Here is a 20,206-nt window from a genome sequence, read left to right on the forward strand (position 1 = left end):
AAAATAAGGTTAACATACAAGAGGAAAGAGGCAGAAGCTCTTAAATGGTTAGTAAATCATTTTAAAGAGTATAAAAAAGACGAAATTACTGCCGATATCCTGGAAACTCATCGTCAATGGTACCTAAAAGAGATAAAAGAGGATGAGAAGTTGATGTCCAGATTAATAATCTAGACAGGGACCCTTCAACCACTACATGGTCCCCAAGCAAGCTGTAAAGGCTAATGAAGATTTGAAATCCGCGTTTCAAATCCGAAAAAGCCTTCTATAAATAAGGCAGGAAGAAGGAAGTGAAGATCATCAAATATTTTCTCCATTTCTTTCATACAAGGTTGTAATATTTTTCTTTCAAGTTTTATGTGTGTGAAGAGTTCAGCTACGATAAGTAGCTAAACAAGTTTCTCCTCCTCTACAGGAGGTTACTATGTAATATATAAATGTTTGTGTTTGAATAAAAGAGACCTTTTGCTCTAGCCCCTCTCATGTATTATTTTCAAAATTTCATCTTATACTGTACACCTTAAGGTAGGAAACGAATTAAGGTTGTGCCAAGTGCTGCTGAAGGAATCTACGTCAGTAACCATAGGTTGCGATCGCGTGGTTAGACTGTGAGGAGCAGTCTGTAAAATACGGTGGATATAACCCGGTGGCACTCCGGTCAAAGAGGTATAAGATTTAATTTATTTTACGGAAGCATGATGGGCCGTTATTTTAAAAGAAAACTCAATTATTTAAAAAGGGATAGGAAGGGTATTTTAAGAATTGGGTACCAAAACCAAAGTTTATAAAAAATAGGTACTGATACACAAGTTGCCCTTAAAAAAATATAATGAATTGTTTACCGATAATAATTAGATAGGACCATGGCAGAATGTGGTGCTGACGGTTTACACGTGGTAGACCCCACCAATCCTAACCAATCACCGGTTCTCCTGGTTGTCTTCGAGGATATCTCGAGGTCAACATAGTTTCATCGTGCATATTAATTTTCGAGTGAATATCATGTGAGACCGTCTCACAGATTAAAGGTCAATCATATCAATATTCACAATAAAAAGTAAGATTCTTAGCATAAAAAGTAATACTTTTTCGTGGATGACCCAAATAATAGATCAGTCTCACAAATATGACCCGTGAGACCGTCTCACACAAATTTTTGTTTTAATTTTCAGGATCATTTGATTTTCAGATTAATCTCACGACAATCGATTACTTCTTGTGAAATTATTTCTCAAGACACGTGTTTTATTTTAAATTACAAAATCTTTTAAAAATATCGGAAAAGAAAGTCTTACGAATCTTTATATGTGAGAGATGTCTATCTTACTGATATTTATGATAAAAAGTAATACTTTCAGCATAAAAAGTAATATTTTTTCATGGATGACCCAAATAAGAGACTCGTCTCACGAAATACGACATGTAAGAATATCTCACATAAATTTTTGCCAAAAAATAAAACCAATCTCTATACATATTGCATCACATATTTACATCAAAACCAATACATTCTATTATTATCGTAAAAAAGTTGTCACGACGCATAGTATACATAGTTACATATACATAAGAACCTAAAATTTAATTTTTAAGAAATATCATAAGTCAGAATCTTAAATTATATGAAATCTTGAAATTATAAGTATGTGATAGTGTGTAAATCCTATATAAATTTTTTCATATTTATGATAAAAAATAATATTTTGATATAAAAAAAAATACATTTTAACAAGTGACCTAAATATAATTTTTGTCTCACGAAATTTACTAACGACATCAGGTCAGAAGAATCTTTGCGCAAAATATAAAAGTACGAAGAAACAGAAACACTTTGGAACAACAAAATAAATAAACATATATCATTAAAATCTGCAAACATAAACATGGTTTTTGAACGTCCTTTCCCCACCACACTACCCGCCACTCAAATCTCGGCATCTTTTTTATAAAGCATCCAAGATTTTGCAATTGGCTGGCGCATTTCTCTCTCTCTCTCTCTCTCTCTCTCTGCGTAGGAGCCAGCCGTTCATTTGGAAATTGGAAGAAATTTTCTCTGAAAGAGCTTAACTGCGGGAGACAGAGAGAAAACAGAAAAGAAAATGGCGATGAATGGCAAAGTTTCATACGGCGTGTTTGCGATGTTTTCTTTTGTTTTCGCATTCTTTTTGCCTGCTGTTCAGGGCCAGCAGCATTTGGCCCCTGCTCCTTCTCCAACAAGTGATGGTGGGTTTCCTTTTCGTCCAATTTTTTTTTTGGGTACGATCTTGGAGATGGTGTTCTTGAACGTTATCCTATGGGAATAATTTTCTTTAAATTTTGCATCTTGTTGGGTTTTCTTGTATTAATATGATGTTATTTGAGAAATGCTGCATGGTTTTGTGACTCCGTTGCTTGTTTCCTGCTTAATTGATCTTCAAACTGAAAGGGTTGGAGCGCAATTAAGATCTTGAATGCATCATTATTATTTGGTTTTTTTTCTCAATAAAGAAAACGGAGAATTTGATACATATTCTTGAATAAAGAGGCATTTTGCCTGAATTCAATGCTCTGGAATCCACATTGATTATTTATATGTAAGTTGGATATTAATAATCTTGTCTTGCGCCTTTGTTTTCAAAGTTACACTGGAATGACAAAAGTTTCAGAGAAATTTGGAATGATGCCATTCTGTAAAATCGAATGAACAAATGGGAATTCTTTGCAGGGATTGTGCTACACAAACATAATGATATGATTTGGTGGATAAACAAACATAACTACGGTCTCGAGACAGATTTGTAACCATAGCTAATAATCTGTAATGGCCAATATTTCACTTTATCATGAGGACGTGTAAGGAAAATTTAAAAAACTCGTTAGGAGGATATGCTTGTAAATATGATATTAGTTGGTACAGTTTTCTGTGATATTTGACAGTTTAAAATGTTTTTGGAACATATGGAAGTTCATCGTTTGTTATCAAATTTCGACTGAAAGGGCTCGGGATATCTTCCCTTATGGACCCTCTGGTTTCTTGATCTATCCTACAGATTATTAAGAGTTTAAGACCTTGAGTTTTTTATGTACGGCGTTCACTTGTTTTATCAACACATTGAAAGCCTTGGTTATGCTTTTATCTTGTATGCTGTACCAAAGATGGGCTGGCAAGGGAAGCCCTTGCCTTTAAATATTCGCATAGGCTTATATAATTTTGTAAATTACATATTCAGAAAAATAGTCTCACCCTCCTAATTCTTTTCACATTTTTGTTTCGTCCCGGCCTCTTTGTAACTCTTCTGGCTTAGCCATTAATGCTTGTTGCCTTTAAGTCACTCTATTTGTTGCTTAGTTTTCGGACTCTGTATCTCTAAACTTAAAGTTTTCTATTTTGCTTACAATGGAATATAAATACTTCGAGGCTTATCGTTAACTGTTTTGGACCTGTAACTTTGACTTCCTCTCTCTAACTAAACATAGCTATTCTGCCTCTCTTATCTTGTATCGGAGAACCATAACATGCAGCAACTTCAGTTTGGACATGATCTCACATCTAAAATCAGTGCAACACTTTAAATTGCATTGACTAGAAGTTCGTCAAGTGTCACATATTACCACAGTGGTCGAACTTAAAAAGCATGAACTTTTTGACAAAGATTTGCCTTGGTTATGTATGATCTACTAATTTTTGAGGCACGTTCGAGCAGGGACGACTGTTGATCAGGGCATTGCTTGTTTCCTGATGCTGCTGGCATTGGTTCTAACATATCTCATCCACGCTGCTGATGCTTCATTGGTTGTCTGAACTCATTTGTCAGGGCTTTTCGTTTTTCTATTTTATTTTTCGCGAATCTAAGATCGATACACTAGTGATGAAATATGAATCATGATGAACCTCAGAAACTTTATGAATGTCCCTTTATTGACGATGTAATGTTATCTTTTGTTGTTTTGATTCATCCTATTGCTTGATTGAACTGTCGGAAGCCTATCGAATGTGTTTTCGGTCAAATGGATATATTTGCACACAATTTTTAACAAGTCAATGCGTTAAATTACACAAGGAAAGAAGTATGACCTCTTTTCTTAAATGCACTGTTATGGTTTAATTCCATTTAATCTCTATAAAATTAGCCTTGAATGCGTTCTATGTAAAACGTGTATTGAAATGGATCCCGAATCTCTTAATAAATCTGATTTGTAAATACTGCTGAAGTGGGCTTTATTATTCTTCTTTCTTCAGAAGGAACAGAAAAGGGATAATTATCAGCCCCAAAAGGCTCGCAGATGGGCTCCCGAGTAGACTTGGAAGTTACCTATATGTTAATAGTATTGCCAAACAATAAAAATGACATATTATCTAGCCCACAACTAGCTAGAGCACATTTAATGTGTCTGCCCCCATCACTTTTTTCATGGAAATTATCTAATGCCGTTCTGTCTCATACCATTACACTATTAAATTCAAAATCCTTTTTCTTCTAAATTCAAATATATCCAATGTATACATATATGATGTCTTATATTCTAAATTCTCTCGTTTATATATATCTTTTTAAAAAAGGAAAGATTTTGGGATGACTGTTGCTGTGGACAGTTCCATTCAATGTACATAGAGAAGACAACTACGCAAAATAGGGGAGAGTGGGATATTTGGGCCCGAAGGATCTAATTTCATTTGCTCCATCACTATTAGGTCTGCTGCTGATACTGACCTTTCGGTTCCTACATTCAAAATCCCACATTTACGTCTGCCCCGTCTCATATTTATCAAGGGTTATCCAAGAAATTAGGATAAGTAACGATATTGCATATAAATACAATGAAATTTTTATGACATAAATAAAAGACATGAGAATAACCGAAATTTTAGTATCGATTTAGGAAAATAGAATCCTTATCCAGAATGTTTTTTTCAAAACATTGTCTCAGATTCTTGATTATGCACTTTTCTTATCGAAAATTGTAGCTTTATAAAAGAGAGGGCCATTTGGTGTCCTTTGAAGTTTGTCTTTAGAGAGAAAGAAAGGGCAAAACTCGAACCATCCACATCCTCTGTCCCATTATTAACCAACTTTTGTCATACAAGCGTGCCTCTTAAGTATAAAAAAAATTCGGGGAATTTATAAAAAGGTCGAATAAATTAATTAATATGGATAAGAAAAGTATGATTCAAGTTATACAGAAAGAATATCGTGTCACCTGAACAGCATAGGATGACAAGAGGCAGCTGGCTTTTCTGGCAATCACATTCTTGTTTACAGAAAATACTTTAAGCCGAGCCTGATTAATACATTTCTTGGACGGCGGCGTGTGTTAGAACATGAAAATGGTATAATCTTAGGTTTTCTGAAAGCTTTCAGTAAATCTTAGTTGTTTGTCCGATTCTATTTCATGTCTGAATTCTCACGGCTCATCCTAGGACCACAACCACCACTGTCCATTTGAATTATTGAAATCTGAGCCCCAAGTAAAAAAAAAAACGATATTTATGCATCCTTCCCCTACACGTCTTGTGATATCATCAAAATGCCTCACAGCTTATCCCAAACCAGGTTAAATCTAGAGCCTTGTGTAAAATACACCAACTCAACTCCATACGTTTTGATTTGGGACATCAATTTGTTATTGCCTGAGTTTCGGTACTTCGGCTCTAAATTGAGATATTTAAATCCCATTTTCAGAAGTTTAATATTCGACGACTTAGACCTTTGTTCTTTATCCTCTTTGAATTAAATTATTACAATCAACTATAGATTTATCTCATCTAATAATCACAAAAGAAATAATATTGTTGAAAGAGATTTCCCAGGTGTCCAAAATATGTATAGAAAACTTTACAAGTCACGTGATTGCAATTCACATCATAAATACTACTTTGAACATTTTATTTTCTTTTAATTTTTTTTTTGTGAATTTTATAGTAATTTATCCATATTACTTGCCGATGCACAACTATCTTTGAATATATGATAGTAATAATATATTAAAAAAAACATCATAATATTATTAGCACAAACACGATATTATAGTTATGAACTTATGATTCCACGCTAAATTTGTTAATTTAAATTTGACAACTTATAAATTAACAAATTTAGCGTGGAAACATAACAAACTAAGTTTCAAAACTGCCGAAAAAGCAGCTATATAATCGCTGATTTTCTAGTACTATTTTTATTGAGATAGTAAATTTAACTACACTCAGAGGGCGACGAGAGGATCCGACCCGAATGTATCCCCAAAATCTTGAAAGTAATCATCCGCTTGCCAAGTGGGCCATAATCCGAAATCACGGCTCGACCCGATAAGCATCTGTCCGGCGCAGCAGTCAAATTTCGCTCCGAAAATGTAACCCGTTTGATCGAACAAATCGGCTACGGGTACCGGTACCGGGGGCTCGAACCCGCTGAACAGTTCGTCCTTGGGCGGAAAAATCGGCAAGTCCTCGTCATTATCTTTCACGGAGACTGAAGACGAGTCAGCTTCCATAACGGATTTGGGTTCAGCCTCGGCTTGGGAGTAAGCGGTAGAGACGAAGCGGAGGACTGATTTAGGAGACCGGGCAGTTTTGGGCGATTCCTCGCCAGAGTTGTACCCTGAGCTTGTTTTGTTGTGAAGCACTGTTGGAGTGGAGAAGTTGGTGAGCGCATCAGGTCCTCGTAGCTTGATTGCCGCGTGGTCGTACACCATGGCAGCTTCCTCTGCAGTATTGTAGGTGCCTAACCATAGGCGTACTCGCCGCAGGGGATCTCGAATCTCCGCCGCCCATTTCCCCCAAGGCCTCTGCCTCACACCGCGAAATTTCTTACCATCCTCCAACTTGGCGTCCGGCGTCTCGTTTTTCCGTCCACCGCTCTTCTTCTGCTTCAGCGCAGCAGCCTCCGACCGTTTGCTCTTCAGAACTTGTTTAGCTTTGACGTTTCCGTTCTTGCTTCCGCCATCTGTACAAGGCTGGATTCTCACCTCGTCGATGAATTTTCTAACTCTCTGGCGTTTGAGAGAGCAACCCTCTTCTTCATCACTAGAGGAGTCAGTAGCGTCCGCGTCAGTAACTAAAAATCTGACAGTCGTGGGGAAAGCGGCAGTTGCATATTCCGGCGTCCTGAGAGCTGTCGTTTGTTTTATATGCTCGACGTAGTTGATTCTAGCAGACAACATAGTCTTCTCTATCTCTTTACGCACCATATTTCAATTCCCCAGTTTAAATTTTTTCCTCCTTCAGATTAGCATTGAAAAGGAAAAATTATGAGAGCGTGAACAGTTTAAATAAAAAGGAGAGTGAGCGGAGAGATTCTTTGGGAATAAAGAAAAAGAACAACTCTAAAAGCGCAGCACGAGATAGATATAAAAAATAATCCCGGGCGGATTGATATTGTCGGGGCACCTTTAGGGTATCCTGCGAAGGACCACCCTACCTAGTCGAAAGTTTTCTAAAACTTTCTGAAAGTGAGTGAGTTTGGGGAGTGAGTGTGTGTGATTTCTTCTTCTTATATCTTTGTTTCCGTCTTTCTAGACAAAATATTGAGATTGTTTAGTTAGCATTTAGAAAATTCTATTATGTTTTGTTGGTAATATTATAATATGGATAAATTCTAACTGCAAGTTTTGTCATGAACACATGTGGTTGACCATATAGGGCATCTTAGAACTTGTAGATTCCTATGACAAATATTTATATTTGAAGGGAAAATTCCTACAAAACCCAACGAAATTGTATTAACAAACCCTAATAATTTTTTGTTGTATTTTAAAATGCCATTAAACTATTTTTCATAATAATAATAAAAAGAGTGAGTCTCATGTGAGACCGTCTCACGGATCATAATATGTGAGACGGGTCAACCCTACACATATTCATACTAAAAAGTAATACTATTAGCATAAAAAGTAAATACTTTTTCATGGGTGACCCAAATAAGAGATCTCTTTCACAATTACGACCCGTGAGACCGTCTCACACAAGTTTTTGTCTAATAAAAAACCAAGATATCAAAATGCATGATTTTTGTAACTAAAATATCATTTACGGACGTGATTTAAAATCAAAAACCTTTTATGACAAACTTGTTGGTTGTTGAATAGTATACAAGGGATGAAAGTATATATTGGGCCTGGAGCTAAAGAAATGTTTGGGCCTGGATTCCCTTTTGAATTGGAAGTCAAGATTTTATAAAACGATACGATTGTTTATCATAAGATAAAAATATTCTCAAAGCAAAACGTGCATTACAAAAAAGTACATATACATTACTAGTAAGTAGGAAAAGCGACACATTCAACCATATTTTCAAGAAACAGACAATACATATGCATGTGCAATTAAAAAACAAAAAGACCAAGATTCATGAATATCACGAGTCTGTTTTCTCTGCACAAATTTAACTAAAAAAAGTATATCTTTCACCTGTTTCTTGACCTGGATCACGCCCAAAATAATTCTCCAATCGACGATCTTCCGTCCACCGAGATGGTGAACAGGTGGGGTGGAGGTTTATCCGTCTCAAAAACCTGGAGGTGGTGATGGAGGCAACTGCTTCGTATTTTCAGATATGGTTTAAGAGGACACCGGGTTCATAGGAACCAACTGTCGTAGATTTTCGATCATTTTGACTACTTCCACCATTTTGGGCCTATGATCCGGCATTCTCACCACGCAGGCCATGGCTATTTGCAACATCTCAACTAAATCTTCTTCAATATTTGGATACCTCAGCAATTCCAAATCGAACACTTCTGCAGTCCATTCTTCTCGAACGACCGAGTGCACCCATCGAACCAACTGAACCATCTCATCACCATTAGTCGTGTGGACGGGAGGTTTCCCTGTTAGTAACTCAAGTAGCATCACACCAAAGCTATACACATCGGATGGTTGTGTTGCTTTTCGGGTGTCTGTAACTTCCGGCGCCCGATAGCCAGCTGCACGAGCAAGTGTTGGAGCTAATGAAGCGGCTATCGCTGACAGGCCAAGATCTGTGACACATCCGTATTTTTGAGGATTTAGAAATATGTTCGATGATTTGACGTTTCCATGAACTAGCTTGCCCCCGTTTTCTCTATGGATACGAGCAATGCCCTTCGACGCACCAATGGCTATCTTTAGTCGAGTTTCCCAATCTAGAGGGCTCCTGTCTTCTCCTTGTTTTCCTGCATTTTTGGATGAAAATCACAATTGCAGCAATTATAGTCATTGATCGACAAGCTTATGCTAACTTTTTAGCATTTGATTGTTAGATTTTAAAGTTGAAGAAACAAAGTGAAGAGCACGCAACACAACATATATATAATTTACGTGGTTCATCTATGAAGGCCTAAATCCACTATATTTCTGGATAAAAATGGCATCAAATCGTTCCTAATAACAAAATCACATTAAAAAAATATCCCAATCTTTCCAAAATATATTTCGAACTAGTTAAGACCATACAATCGCACTTGAAAAAAGGAAATTCCTACTATTAAAACATATGAACCATGCAGGACAAACAAAATCGAGCATCAAAACCATGAAAATCAGATTAAAAGTCGTACCATGCAACATTGAAGCTACACTTCCCTGACTATAATAATCATAGACCATAAGTTTCTCATCTTTGGAGAAATAGTAAGCCCTCAACTCAGTCACATTTTCATGCTTGATGCTTCCGATGACCTCCATCTGTTGCTCGAATTCCCTCTTTCCGACATATATATCTTTCAACCTCTTCACTACCACCATTGTCGCGTCCTCTAATATCGCCTTATATGCCGTCCCAAACGTACCTTTCCCCAAAACTTCAGCAGAAGCCCTCAACAAATCTTCCAAATCAAATGCAAAGTTGCATCCCTCAAAGAAAGCCATCCTATTGCTGGTTTCTCGGTTACGGGAAATTGCCTTTTCGGGAGACATATCCCCTTTTTCTAATTTTCCACGGAAACCATCCACAGATTTTTTCCTGAGTAAGCAAACAAGTAACACAAAACCAAAAGCAAGAATCCCGAGAACAGAACCAGCTATGACAATTCCAAGCAAAGCCCTCTCACTTAATTTCCCACCATTTTTAAATTTTGGATTTTGATCACGAGGAGGCAGAACAAGAGGGGGACTAGTAACATTATACTCCAATAAAGACTCGTTATTACCAAAAAATGAGGATTTTGGGAACCTATGAAGTGATTCAGGCACACTACCAACAAGATTATTCTGTGACAAATTCAGCAACTGCAAATTCGGCAAATGCAGCTGAGGAATCTCACCCGAAAGTGAGTTGTAAGCAAGATTCAACGCAGTAAGCTGGTTCAAACTCGAAAGTGAACTAGGAATACTCCCATTAAACCCATTGTTCGACAAGTCTACAAAAGTTAAGTTCCTCCAAACAGAGAAATCCAGAGGCAAGGGACCTGAGAAATTATTGTACTGAAGATAAAGAAAACTCAGGTTTTTGAGGTTACCAAAATCTATGGGGAAAGACCCGTTAATGCCATTGGATCTGAGACTCAAGATCTGCAACGCGGATAAGCGGCTCAAAGTGTTGTTTGGAATTGGGCCTTGAAACCCAACCCCTGGTAATCTTACCGATATCACTCGAGTCCCATCTTCACTGCAAGAGATTCCGGTCCAGTTCTTGCACACTGGAAGCTCTTCATTCCAGTTCAAGAAATGGAAATGCGGCATCTTGTTTACAAAATCAAGCAAAGCACGCTTGTCACTATGCATTACTGCTCCAGAAGAACTGAATCCTACTAGTGAAAACAAGAACATAACTCCCACGAGAAACGTCTGGTTCCCCATTTACTTTTTTTGGTTCTTTCTTGGCTCCAATAAAATTTTAAACTGTTTTTCAAAATAAAGAACCCATCTTTTCGTAGTTTGAATCGGTACTAGGACCTGAAACAAAAGCTGGGAGACAACTATTTATGTCTGTGTGCGCCGGAGAGAAAAAGAGTGGTACCTTGAAAAAGTTGAGCAAGATTCTGGAATGTGTTTAGGAATTGGAGCTGGAGAGATTCGGATTAAAAGGTGAAATTTATAGGAGAATACAGAGTGAGAAGCAGAAGCAGAAGCAGAAGCAGAGCACTTTTATTTTTTGTTCTTTATGCTTTTGGTATTGGTTTGAGTGGCAACAGCCCTTGAACTGGAAATAACTACTATTTGTCTGATGAAGAAGAGCTTGAAGCTAATATGACTCTCACTAATTTTGCATTCAGCGTGACTAATAAATTCCAACATCTCAACCTGTTAGCTTGGTGGTCTTTTCCATGGCTTTTTAGGACTCAAATTTCTTAAATAATTAAACGCATAATGACTACTTCCAAGATTTAACAAGAATCAAACCTACATACAACTTCAAAAAGCAAATTTCCCAAAAAAGTGTTCGAATTCAACCACTGTCTAAAAGAAAAATATATATAATTGATTGAAAATGCTCAAAGCCAGTCTGTTTCCAATTAATTCTCACCAAAACTTTTATGTCAGACACCGATAAAAATTAAATTTCATTTATAAGTTCGCACTCAAAAAGCATCTTCTATATGATCCTGAGTTCAAATATCATGAATGATATTTTTAGACCTTAAACTATGCCTTTATTTCGATTTCTCAAATTTCAGCTTGATTTCAAGATTATTGTTTTAATCTTAAAACCATTTTATAACAATGTTTAGTGGATATGCAAATTGGACAATGGAATGAAATGAATGGTTTTATAGACCTCTCGCTTATTCATCATGTCAATGCATGTACCATCATTTCATTTCCATGGATGAAGAAAAAAACGAGCATTGATTATAATGGTGATGAACATAAAAGCCCCCCCCGATAGCAATCATCGAAATTTGTCTAAAGAAAAAAGTTTTAGAAATGCATTTTAGTAATTTAAATTTAAATATTTGTTGTATGAGATTATTAATTGAGTATGTTTAAAAGTAAACAATGAGAGAATCTTGAGAGAGAGTGATCCGACAAAGGCCGCGGGACCGCAAAATTTAATGATTTCACTATCACACTGTTGTGTCATTTGTAGGGTAAGTTAAGTTACAAAATTCCAGTGGGGACCCGAAATATATAATATATTTTATCTATGTTACATTTTCAGACATTGTTATTACTTCCATGTTTTTGGATGGTTCTTCATTCTATGGCACAACACAAAACACACCAAATTAAAGAATCATTTACGAGCAATGGAAGATATTCTCAATACGAAAGAAGATTAAATTGCATGAAAATTAGAGAGAGATGTGTGCATAATTAAGCAAGCCGGAGAAGAAAGGAGGTGTTCTCAATTGCTACCACAAGAAAGCCACCTTTTAACTAATTAGAAGGTGGCCCATGTGCTTCGTTCGTATCTTCTTGGCTTGTAAGGCCATCAATTGAGCAACACTTCCTCGCCTGCTATTTTCTAAGTTTGTCTACGAACTCTATGACTTTTTTTTTCATAAAAAAAATATTACTTGTTTTGTAAAAAATGGGGAATCCAGCCAAGCATTTGAGTCGTGGCAAATTGGCAAATCTCACAAAAAAGGGCTCCTTTTTATTTGCAACTATTCACTTGTTAGTTAGCATAGAAACCTGAGAGGAAATTGTGGTTGGAACTTTGCGTTTTGTGCTCCATAACAAAGTTCTTTGTAACATCTTCTTTGTACATTTGTCGTGTCGATCGATTTATTTTGCTTTATTGGGCATTCTTTATTTTTTTAGGTTGGAAATGAGGGGAGCTCTATCATGTAACGAACACAAGCCATGTGTTGGTGTCTTGCAAGTGTCATTTGGATCAAACTACCCCGTATTGACAAATTTGGTTTTTCTCTTTATTTGTTTTTGTTTAGTCTATACCCAACGTTTTCTAAGATCAGGTTGTTTCATAGTTTTGCTGACAAGCAAATAGGGACGAAGTGTGGGCATACAAATTATCTCATTTGGTAGGCGTCGAAAATGTGAGAATAGGAAGAATTCACTAGATGGTCACGGGGGCAACGTGCAAGAAAGTATAAAATTATTGTGGACATAATTTTGAATAATTTCTACCATAATATATATCACTAGAGTTGAATTTTTTTAAAGACAAAATTGTGGTTTGCAAACGAGTACAATATATAGCATTTTCGCAAGAAATATTGAAAGAATTATATATATTCACGTCACGTGTATTATTTTTCTAATATTAACAAATATTTGGCATCATTAAATTCAAGAAGTCGGCATATGTGTGTTGAATGATCCAGGATTACAAACCCATAAATAAATACTAATTCAAAGTCATACCTAATAATGTATATTTTGTTTATCAATCATAGAAAAACTAAATCATTTTTATTCTCAAATCGGATCTGTTTTGGATCTGGTGATCGATCCAACAACTCTACAGTTCACAATATCATCATGTTATGCATTTTAGAAGATCTTCCCTCGTATGTTCTATGCTCATAGATGTATGATCATACTCAAATACACATCACATGACAAAAATCCACTTGACATAATTAGTAGGACAAACAAACATTCAACTATACATTACGAAGTATAGACAATGAGTCACCCAATATTGTCAAAAAGAGAGACAAACTAACACTAACAAGAAGCTTTATGCTCAAAAGTTCAAATATTATACACCTTTAAGTTTCACTCACTTTAAAATACATATACAGTCGCCAAGTTATATGAAAAATCAATACAACAATCTTCTCCTCCTTTAAAAAGAGAGAGATCGAAAAAATCATTAGATGTTTTAAGTCCCAGGTCTTGCGGTTGAACAATGAAATCTCTGAGCAGTCATCAACGAAAAGTTTCGGTCTCTCGAATCATCTTGACAACATTTTCAGTCAGGTCAAAAGCATACGGTATTATACAGTGTAATACAGGTCCGCTTGAGATTTTTTATCAAATTTACAATCTAATTATCCTGATGCACAAATGGCTCCTGCAGAACAGTAACTAATGGAATCAATCACTACAATTTTGATATAATACATATAAGTATTGAGTATCATTTTTTATTCCGCGTGCAATAGAAAACACTCAGCCCCGCTATAGGAGAATAACATTACCAGAAGACCACAATGGTGGCATAAAGACGAGGAGACATTTTAGTATTGCTTTTAGCGATTTGGAAAATGTTATCAATAACTGAATTGGGGAATGTCTTGACTGTTTGGTTTGGTTTTGTTTCAGAAGGGGTATTTTCTGGAGAGTTCTCCAATTTTAATAGTTTGCGGGGTTTTAAAATTTGAAAATATAGTTTATTACGATATTCTATCATAATAAAGTTATTTTAGAAGTAATGAAAAATTGAATCGACATCAATAGACCCACAAAAAAAAGTGTAATGAAAATAGAATTGAGTGAGGCCATAGTGAAACCTGATGACCGGGCCGAGCAGCAGAACTTCCCTTCGTCAACATAATTCACATCAAGCCCGATGAACCATGATCCGATAGTTATATCATCGTGGGCGTAACTATGAAGGGTCAATCTGCAGAACACACAACCACCAAACGCAACCATTAATATGAAATGATGTACAAGGATTGAGTAAGGACACTATAGGAAATTTACTGGTTGATTGAAATAAACCGAGCCAATGCTTGCGAAATAGCAACTACTTCACCAGATGCATGCTGAAAGTATCTGCTTTCAGGAAAGAATTAATTTCAAAAGCTATCAATCAGGAAGTTCATTTCAACTCCACAAACAAGCAAATGGAAATTAAAACATGAGTTCTAGGGAGATAGAATGAAGCAATTGTTAGTATTGAATGTTTTTCGTATTGAAAGTTTACTAGAGTGGTCGCAAGAACAAAGTGAAGCTGGAAAATCCCATTACTCACGATTTGCCATCCCCAAATTTCCACCAGTCAGGTTCATACCATTTGTGCTTCCTGTGCATCCAGGACAAAAATACAGTCAACAAAACTTTCAAGATATTATCCAGATTCCTTATTCAAAGAATAATACAATCAGGGGATCAAATGAACTCACGGCAGAGAAAAAACTTCTCCTGACTTCATACATCCAATGTAGACACGAGGTTTAACCAAATGAGTTGCAAGCACAGCTCCAAGTGCATCTGTACGAAATGAAATTATAAGGTGCCAATAGAAGCACTGATTCAAAACACCAATGTGGAAACATTGTACAATTTTTTCATCATGGAGCAAGTAAAGGGGAGTGGCTAAAACAAGAGATGTTTCTATTGCTCCCATGATGTGATTTGCAACTTCAGGAATCAACAGGTGCATGAATTGCAAGAACAAATCTATCATTATCGAAAGATTCAGGTAAATGAATGGTTCTAATTCAATTGTTTTACAGAATCATCAAAGGAGTTTTCCGTGATGAGTGACATAGCAATTTTTTTTCCAAATCTACAATGACTAAAAACAAGGTTTCAACCTGGAAAATACAAGACGAGTTTATTAATTTGCCGGATGTTTCCAAAACATCAAGCAAAAAGCTTGGTAGTTTATTGGTCAATGAACAATACCGATATCGAGATAAACATCATCATTGATCTTAGCATAAAACTCAGCATCCCACTGCTCCACGGCATGAATGAGGAACAACTTCGTCTTATTTGCTTTCTCGTCAAGAGATTCCACATAATTGTCCTGACAAGAAAGATTCAAATATAAACAATCAAGCATCTAAACAAAATCTATATTTGTGATCCAATACAAAATATATACAGTGGTTCATTGAGATACATCAGCATTTAGTGTAAAAGATTACTTCATTAAACAAGACTTTTTCATGTGATGTTTAGCTGAATCCAACCCGAACCTGACCCGAATCAACCCGATCAACCCATCAACCCGTATAACCCGATTTTGAATTTTTAAAGAAAATTAAACAAAATTCAAAAAAAATTAATATTTTAATTTAAACACATAATAACAAAATTTCCCTCATATATATTATTTAAATTTGAAAGTCTAATCAGAACAAATAAATTATATTTACTAAATCAAATAAAAAGTTATTTAAAAAATAAAAAATATTCAAAATAAATATTAAATTATGAAAATTTATGATATAAATATACAATAAATATTTTTCAGACATAAAATATATAAAAAAAATGTAGACAATATTTATTAATTATATTTTTTTTAAAAAAATTAAATTTTCGGGTCAACCCGAACCCAACCCAACCCGATCATTTTTTCGGGTCAGCTATCGGGTCCAACCTGATCTGACCCGAAAACCCCAAACCCAAACCTTATTTTTTCCGGGTTGAACCGTGTCGGATTGGTGGGTCGTATCGGGTTTTGACACCCCTGACTGTTCAAGCTAAAGCAATAAAAGCTACAATTTTTGGCTTCTTGATTTCAGTTTCAAAATGCGCTATTCAAATTAAAAGAGCTTGATCAAACATCATATTTTCTTTTTTTGAAAAGCTTCTCTAACCAAATGCCTTCTGTATATAGTTAAACATACACAGGAAAAGGGTGCACACCTGCCATATGCTCGCACTAGGAGTTAAGAGTCATCTAAACAGTGGGGGAAAGGATATGGCAGACCAGTTATCTTCAGATAAGCTAAAAATGTTTGAGAAATAGAAATGAAAAAAAGTAAAGGAAAAAGAAGATGAATCTTGAAAAGAAAAACAAGATTGATCCGAGAAATAGGTGAGGAATGGAAATTGAGAGAAGAAACTTCCTAAAGACATGGAAAGGAAATGCTTCACTTGCATGTGACAGATGGATTTCATCAACAGCCATTCACACAACACAAATGCAGGACCAGGGGCCCACCCTTGAGAGAGAATAAAATGTGGTAGAAATTGAAAACCATTTCACTGACAATCCAATCATCCCCACAAAACAATTCCAGAAATAGTTTGTGAAATACAGCACCAAGTTCGTTCTCATGTAGTAGAAGTGTTTTATGACCAATTGAAATCAGATATGGGAAACTCAAACGTACAAGAATTATGAAGTCATCAGTCTGTCTATTTTCATTGTCGATCTCCCTTTCTGAACTATCTCCAGGAGTTGAACTGCATTAATGAGTAAAACCATTTAATTTCAGCAGTCTAAGGAACCCTTCTACAATTTTAATCAGCATCATTTAGACCTCCTTCCTAAGACAAATCTTATGACAATGCCTTTTTCTTCCTCCAATATCTTAAGAGCAGCACCTGCATCGAAAGAATTTTAAATTACCAAGTCTCATGAAGCAATTTTACAAAATAAAACTAATGTATACTATAACAGGATTTTCGTAAAAATGTTATTGGAGTGTGATAATCATGTCCATTTGACAGGGAGACCACAGCCCCTTCACCCCACCCCACCTGAACACTCCCCTAAGCAGAACTTTTGAGAGAAATAAGAAGCATATCACTGGAAAACAAGGTGACATGGACTTATTTATCCAGTGATTTATACCAGGAAGGTGATATGACTTACCGATAGGCATCCAGGCCTTACGAATTGCATCTCTATTGTTTTTGCGTCCAAAAGTTGTAACAATCCCAATCACAGCCAAAAGCTTTTTCTTTGCATTAGTTCCACTGTTTTCTGAGAGATGCTTAGGCACAAATCCTTCCTGCCTAGCTTTCTCCAGCTCCACATGGAGAGCAGTTAATGTCTTCTGTTTTTCCCTGACAAACAAATCTAATTTACTGATGCAAATGCATCCACATAAACATGCAGTAGACAGATAAAAGAAACTACCTGCAAGAAATTATTTTTAATGTATCATCCACAGAAACAGAAGATTTTCCCTGACATAGAAACAAAAAAGGATGTCATCAAATTCAGCTGGAAAAGTCACCTAATCAAGAAACGGATATAAAGATATATGTTGAACAATAGAAAGAAACAGGACAGTTCTCAAATTGGCCAAGATCACCTAGTATATGATTTACTGTTGATCAACTCACAGGTATCGAGATCATATATAGGAGTAGAAACGCGATACAAGTAACAAACTAGTCGAGTCATCAGATTTCTTATAAACAGTTAACAATCCAAACGGTTGCATATGAAAAAAAGGAAACAAGAATAATGGCCAAATAAGCACAACCAATGAGAACGTCAACATAAGCCATTCAACTAGAACTATGATAATCTTCTGGATATGAAGTCATCCATAGCTTCACACTGTATCACAAAGAGTTTAAATAAGCTCGACACAAAAATAGCTTCTAAATGAGAAATTCACGTCCAATCATTCTTTGACACCTCGGCATCAGATGATAACAAAGCAAACACTGGCATACATAAATGCGTCTCCATTTAAGTAAGTCTGGTATTTGATTACGCTGTTTATTTTCTTTTTTCTCTGTATCAGCATCCAGTGAGTGGTATTAATAAAGCAGTCTACAAGTGCAGAGAAAACAATGTAGTAGGAAAAAAAGCCATTCTTTATTCTTATCAAGGACGAGTTCGATAGTCCCCTCACTTTACAGTACTGAAAAAAATAAACTTGGCCACAAAATGCTCAAAGTCATTCTAATTAATTAAATCGTAAGAGCTAGCCGGTGTTGCGGGCTAGACCATGGAAAAAGGCCCAGTAAAATAGGACATTCTAAAATAAAAGATAATTACAGCAAAATCACTTGTAATTTACCAGGCCAGTTCTTCTATCGAGCTCGTTAATCAAATAAACTCTGCTCTCCGCATCCTGCCACAACCTATAACATCAGATCAGCCATAAGCAAAAATAAATAAATAAAAATGCAAAATGAGTGGGTTCGAATAAAGCACTGACCGTCCGGCCACATACAATGCTGCCATAGCCGCAAGCATCGAGAGCATTAAGAAGGAAAATCGACTCCCGAAGGATGACACTGAAGAGGATAACCGTTGGTTCGATCCACGGCCACCCATTCTAGCCTCGACGGCGTCGTTTCCTAATATCAGCAGCACCAAGCTGGTGAATATTTTATTTGTTGCGCGAATTGAGTTTGAGACAACACACACAAAATGGTGTAAATAAATGAGTTTTCACTCTGATTCAGACGATATAAATGATTAATTGATATTCGCGAGACGGATATCTTATTTTGGTCTTTAAGAAAAAATATTATTTTTTATTATGAATATTGATAGCATTGACACATGTAAAAATTCGTGACGTCTCAGGTAAACCTGCTCTTGGTATTATCGTTTTAAGATCTCGTAATTTCTTTATTCTAGGTCGATCCAAAACTGAACGGGTATTGTTGGGTTAAAAACCCAACAATAATTTTGCCTTCTCGGAGCAGCCCACAACTTGGACGTATACATAACATTATAATACAGAGGTTTTTGTGTATTTTATACATGTAATATTATTGAATCTGATCAACTAAATCAATCATTAAACTGTCAAACTAAGTTAATCATATTTGTAAATCAATTCACTTTCAGAGAATTTAATTAGTATATTTTATAGGACCGAACTCTTATCAATTTATCAAAAACTATAGCTGGTGCAGCTGTATAACTCAATTATTGCACATAATATGTTCAGCAACGTTGGTTTGATTTTTGGTTATAAACTTATAATATATGGAATTAGCTTCAACTCCAAACTGATTAATTTAGTCCTAAGAAGAAAATTATCTGAACTTATATAGTTTGACATTCAATAATTACACAAATGCAATGAGATATATCTTCTTATTTTCTTCTTGCTACCAAAAAAGAATTTTGTTGAAAATATGTTTTCGGATCAAATCACAAAAGCACAAACATTTTAAGTAGAATAATCCATATTATTAATCTGTTGTTGACAATCCACTTTCATATAAAATTATATGTGTTCAAGTGCGATTTTATTTGGAATAACTGTTTTGTTGAAGGTTTTCATTGGGATTTATTATTTTGACTAAAAAAAGGTCGGAGAATATAAATCAAGGACAATGAAAAGATATATATTGGTTTTTAAATGTAAGTTCAAGTTTGACACTCATTAAATATTTGCTAAACTTGGATGATTATTAAACCTTTCATGAAATTTTTATTTATTTGTAGAGTATTGTCAATGTTACAACATTTAATTTCGTAGGATACACATATCTTTACTCGTGAGACGAGTCAACTTTTCTCGTATTTACGATAAAAAACAATACTTCTGACTAAAAAAATAATATTTTTTCATTGATGACCTAAATAAAATATATGTATCATAAAGTTGATCTGTGTGACTAGTTTTTGTGGATTTTTAATTGATTATTATTGAATAGTCAAAAGTTAAGTGATGTCCCTTCATGTTCTTCTTATTTGGGACATCGAATAAAGTTCAGTCACAAATTTAACTA

The 20,206-nt window shown here is 35.5% G+C and overlaps 4 protein-coding genes and 1 long non-coding RNA gene across 7 annotated transcripts; 2 read left to right on the top strand and 3 right to left on the bottom strand.

Annotated features, from left to right (window-relative positions):
* Positions 1 to 1,893: 1,893 nt before the first annotated feature.
* LOC140832072 (arabinogalactan protein 41-like) lies at positions 1,894 to 3,954 on the top strand. The gene is made up of 2 exons (XM_073195870.1): positions 1,894 to 2,223; positions 3,684 to 3,954. Exons 1-2 carry the CDS (start codon positions 2,100 to 2,102, stop codon positions 3,779 to 3,781), a joined length of 222 nt encoding a protein of 73 aa, XP_073051971.1. The 5' UTR covers positions 1,894 to 2,099; the 3' UTR covers positions 3,782 to 3,954.
* Positions 3,955 to 5,964: 2,010 nt separating this feature from the next.
* On the bottom strand, positions 5,965 to 7,335 carry LOC140831557 (ethylene-responsive transcription factor CRF2-like). The gene has a single exon (XM_073195303.1). It carries the CDS (start codon positions 7,162 to 7,164, stop codon positions 6,181 to 6,183), a length of 984 nt encoding a protein of 327 aa, XP_073051404.1. The 5' UTR covers positions 7,165 to 7,335; the 3' UTR covers positions 5,965 to 6,180.
* Positions 7,336 to 8,475: 1,140 nt separating this feature from the next.
* On the bottom strand, positions 8,476 to 11,323 carry LOC140832073 (probable inactive receptor kinase At4g23740). The gene is made up of 2 exons (XM_073195871.1): positions 9,511 to 11,323; positions 8,476 to 9,126 (listed from the first exon to the last, which is right to left on the bottom strand). The coding sequence occupies exons 1-2, from the start codon at positions 10,748 to 10,750 to the stop codon at positions 8,534 to 8,536; spliced, it is 1,833 nt and encodes a 610-aa protein (XP_073051972.1). The 5' UTR covers positions 10,751 to 11,323; the 3' UTR covers positions 8,476 to 8,533.
* A 2,095-nt stretch (positions 11,324 to 13,418) lies between these two features.
* LOC140832074 (hydroxyproline O-galactosyltransferase HPGT1-like) lies at positions 13,419 to 18,927 on the bottom strand. 3 transcript variants are annotated; one of them, XM_073195872.1, is made up of 12 exons: positions 18,673 to 18,925; positions 18,532 to 18,595; positions 17,634 to 17,683; positions 17,367 to 17,560; positions 17,032 to 17,095; positions 16,882 to 16,954; positions 15,440 to 15,563; positions 14,935 to 15,022; positions 14,784 to 14,834; positions 14,513 to 14,584; positions 14,317 to 14,429; positions 13,419 to 13,877 (listed from the first exon to the last, which is right to left on the bottom strand). In XM_073195872.1, the coding sequence occupies exons 1-12, from the start codon at positions 18,789 to 18,791 to the stop codon at positions 13,855 to 13,857; spliced, it is 1,035 nt and encodes a 344-aa protein (XP_073051973.1). In that variant the 5' UTR covers positions 18,792 to 18,925; the 3' UTR covers positions 13,419 to 13,854. The 3 variants fall into 3 exon arrangements, with proteins under 3 accessions (XP_073051973.1, XP_073051974.1, XP_073051976.1); XM_073195873.1 differs by lacking the exon at positions 14,513 to 14,584 and having other exon boundaries at positions 18,673 to 18,927; XM_073195875.1 differs by lacking the exons at positions 13,419 to 13,877; positions 14,317 to 14,429 and having other exon boundaries at positions 14,522 to 14,584; positions 14,736 to 14,834; positions 18,673 to 18,924.
* LOC140832075 (uncharacterized) lies at positions 15,577 to 16,719 on the top strand. Its single transcript, XR_012118010.1, has 2 exons — positions 15,577 to 15,712; positions 16,442 to 16,719. It is a non-coding gene; the product is annotated as an uncharacterized lncRNA (long non-coding RNA).
* Positions 18,928 to 20,206: the final 1,279 nt, after the last annotated feature.

The sequence above is a fragment of the Primulina eburnea genome, chromosome 5 (assembly GCF_022965805.1).
Source record: "Primulina eburnea isolate SZY01 chromosome 5, ASM2296580v1, whole genome shotgun sequence".
NCBI classification, from domain to species: Eukaryota; Viridiplantae; Streptophyta; class Magnoliopsida; order Lamiales; family Gesneriaceae; genus Primulina; species Primulina eburnea.

Coding starts and splice junctions, on each gene's coding strand:
- LOC140832072 (XM_073195870.1), top strand. CDS start 2,100: ATGGCGATGAATGGCAAAGTTTCATACGGCGTGTTTGCGATGTTTTCT. Junction 2,224..3,683: donor TCCTTCTCCAACAAGTGATG/GTGGGTTTCCTT, acceptor ACGTTCGAGCAG/GGACGACTGTTGATCAGGGC.
- LOC140831557 (XM_073195303.1), bottom strand. CDS start 7,164: ATGGTGCGTAAAGAGATAGAGAAGACTATGTTGTCTGCTAGAATCAAC.
- LOC140832073 (XM_073195871.1), bottom strand. CDS start 10,750: ATGGGGAACCAGACGTTTCTCGTGGGAGTTATGTTCTTGTTTTCACTA. Junction 9,127..9,510: donor TGTAGCTTCAATGTTGCATG/GTACGACTTTTA, acceptor CCAAAAATGCAG/GAAAACAAGGAGAAGACAGG.
- LOC140832074 (XM_073195872.1), bottom strand. CDS start 18,791: ATGGGTGGCCGTGGATCGAACCAACGGTTATCCTCTTCAGTGTCATCC. Junction 18,596..18,672: donor GCATTGTATGTGGCCGGACG/GTCAGTGCTTTA, acceptor CTGATGTTATAG/GTTGTGGCAGGATGCGGAGA. Junction 14,585..14,783: donor AAATTTGGGGATGGCAAATC/GTGAGTAATGGG, acceptor TCCTGAAAGCAG/ATACTTTCAGCATGCATCTG.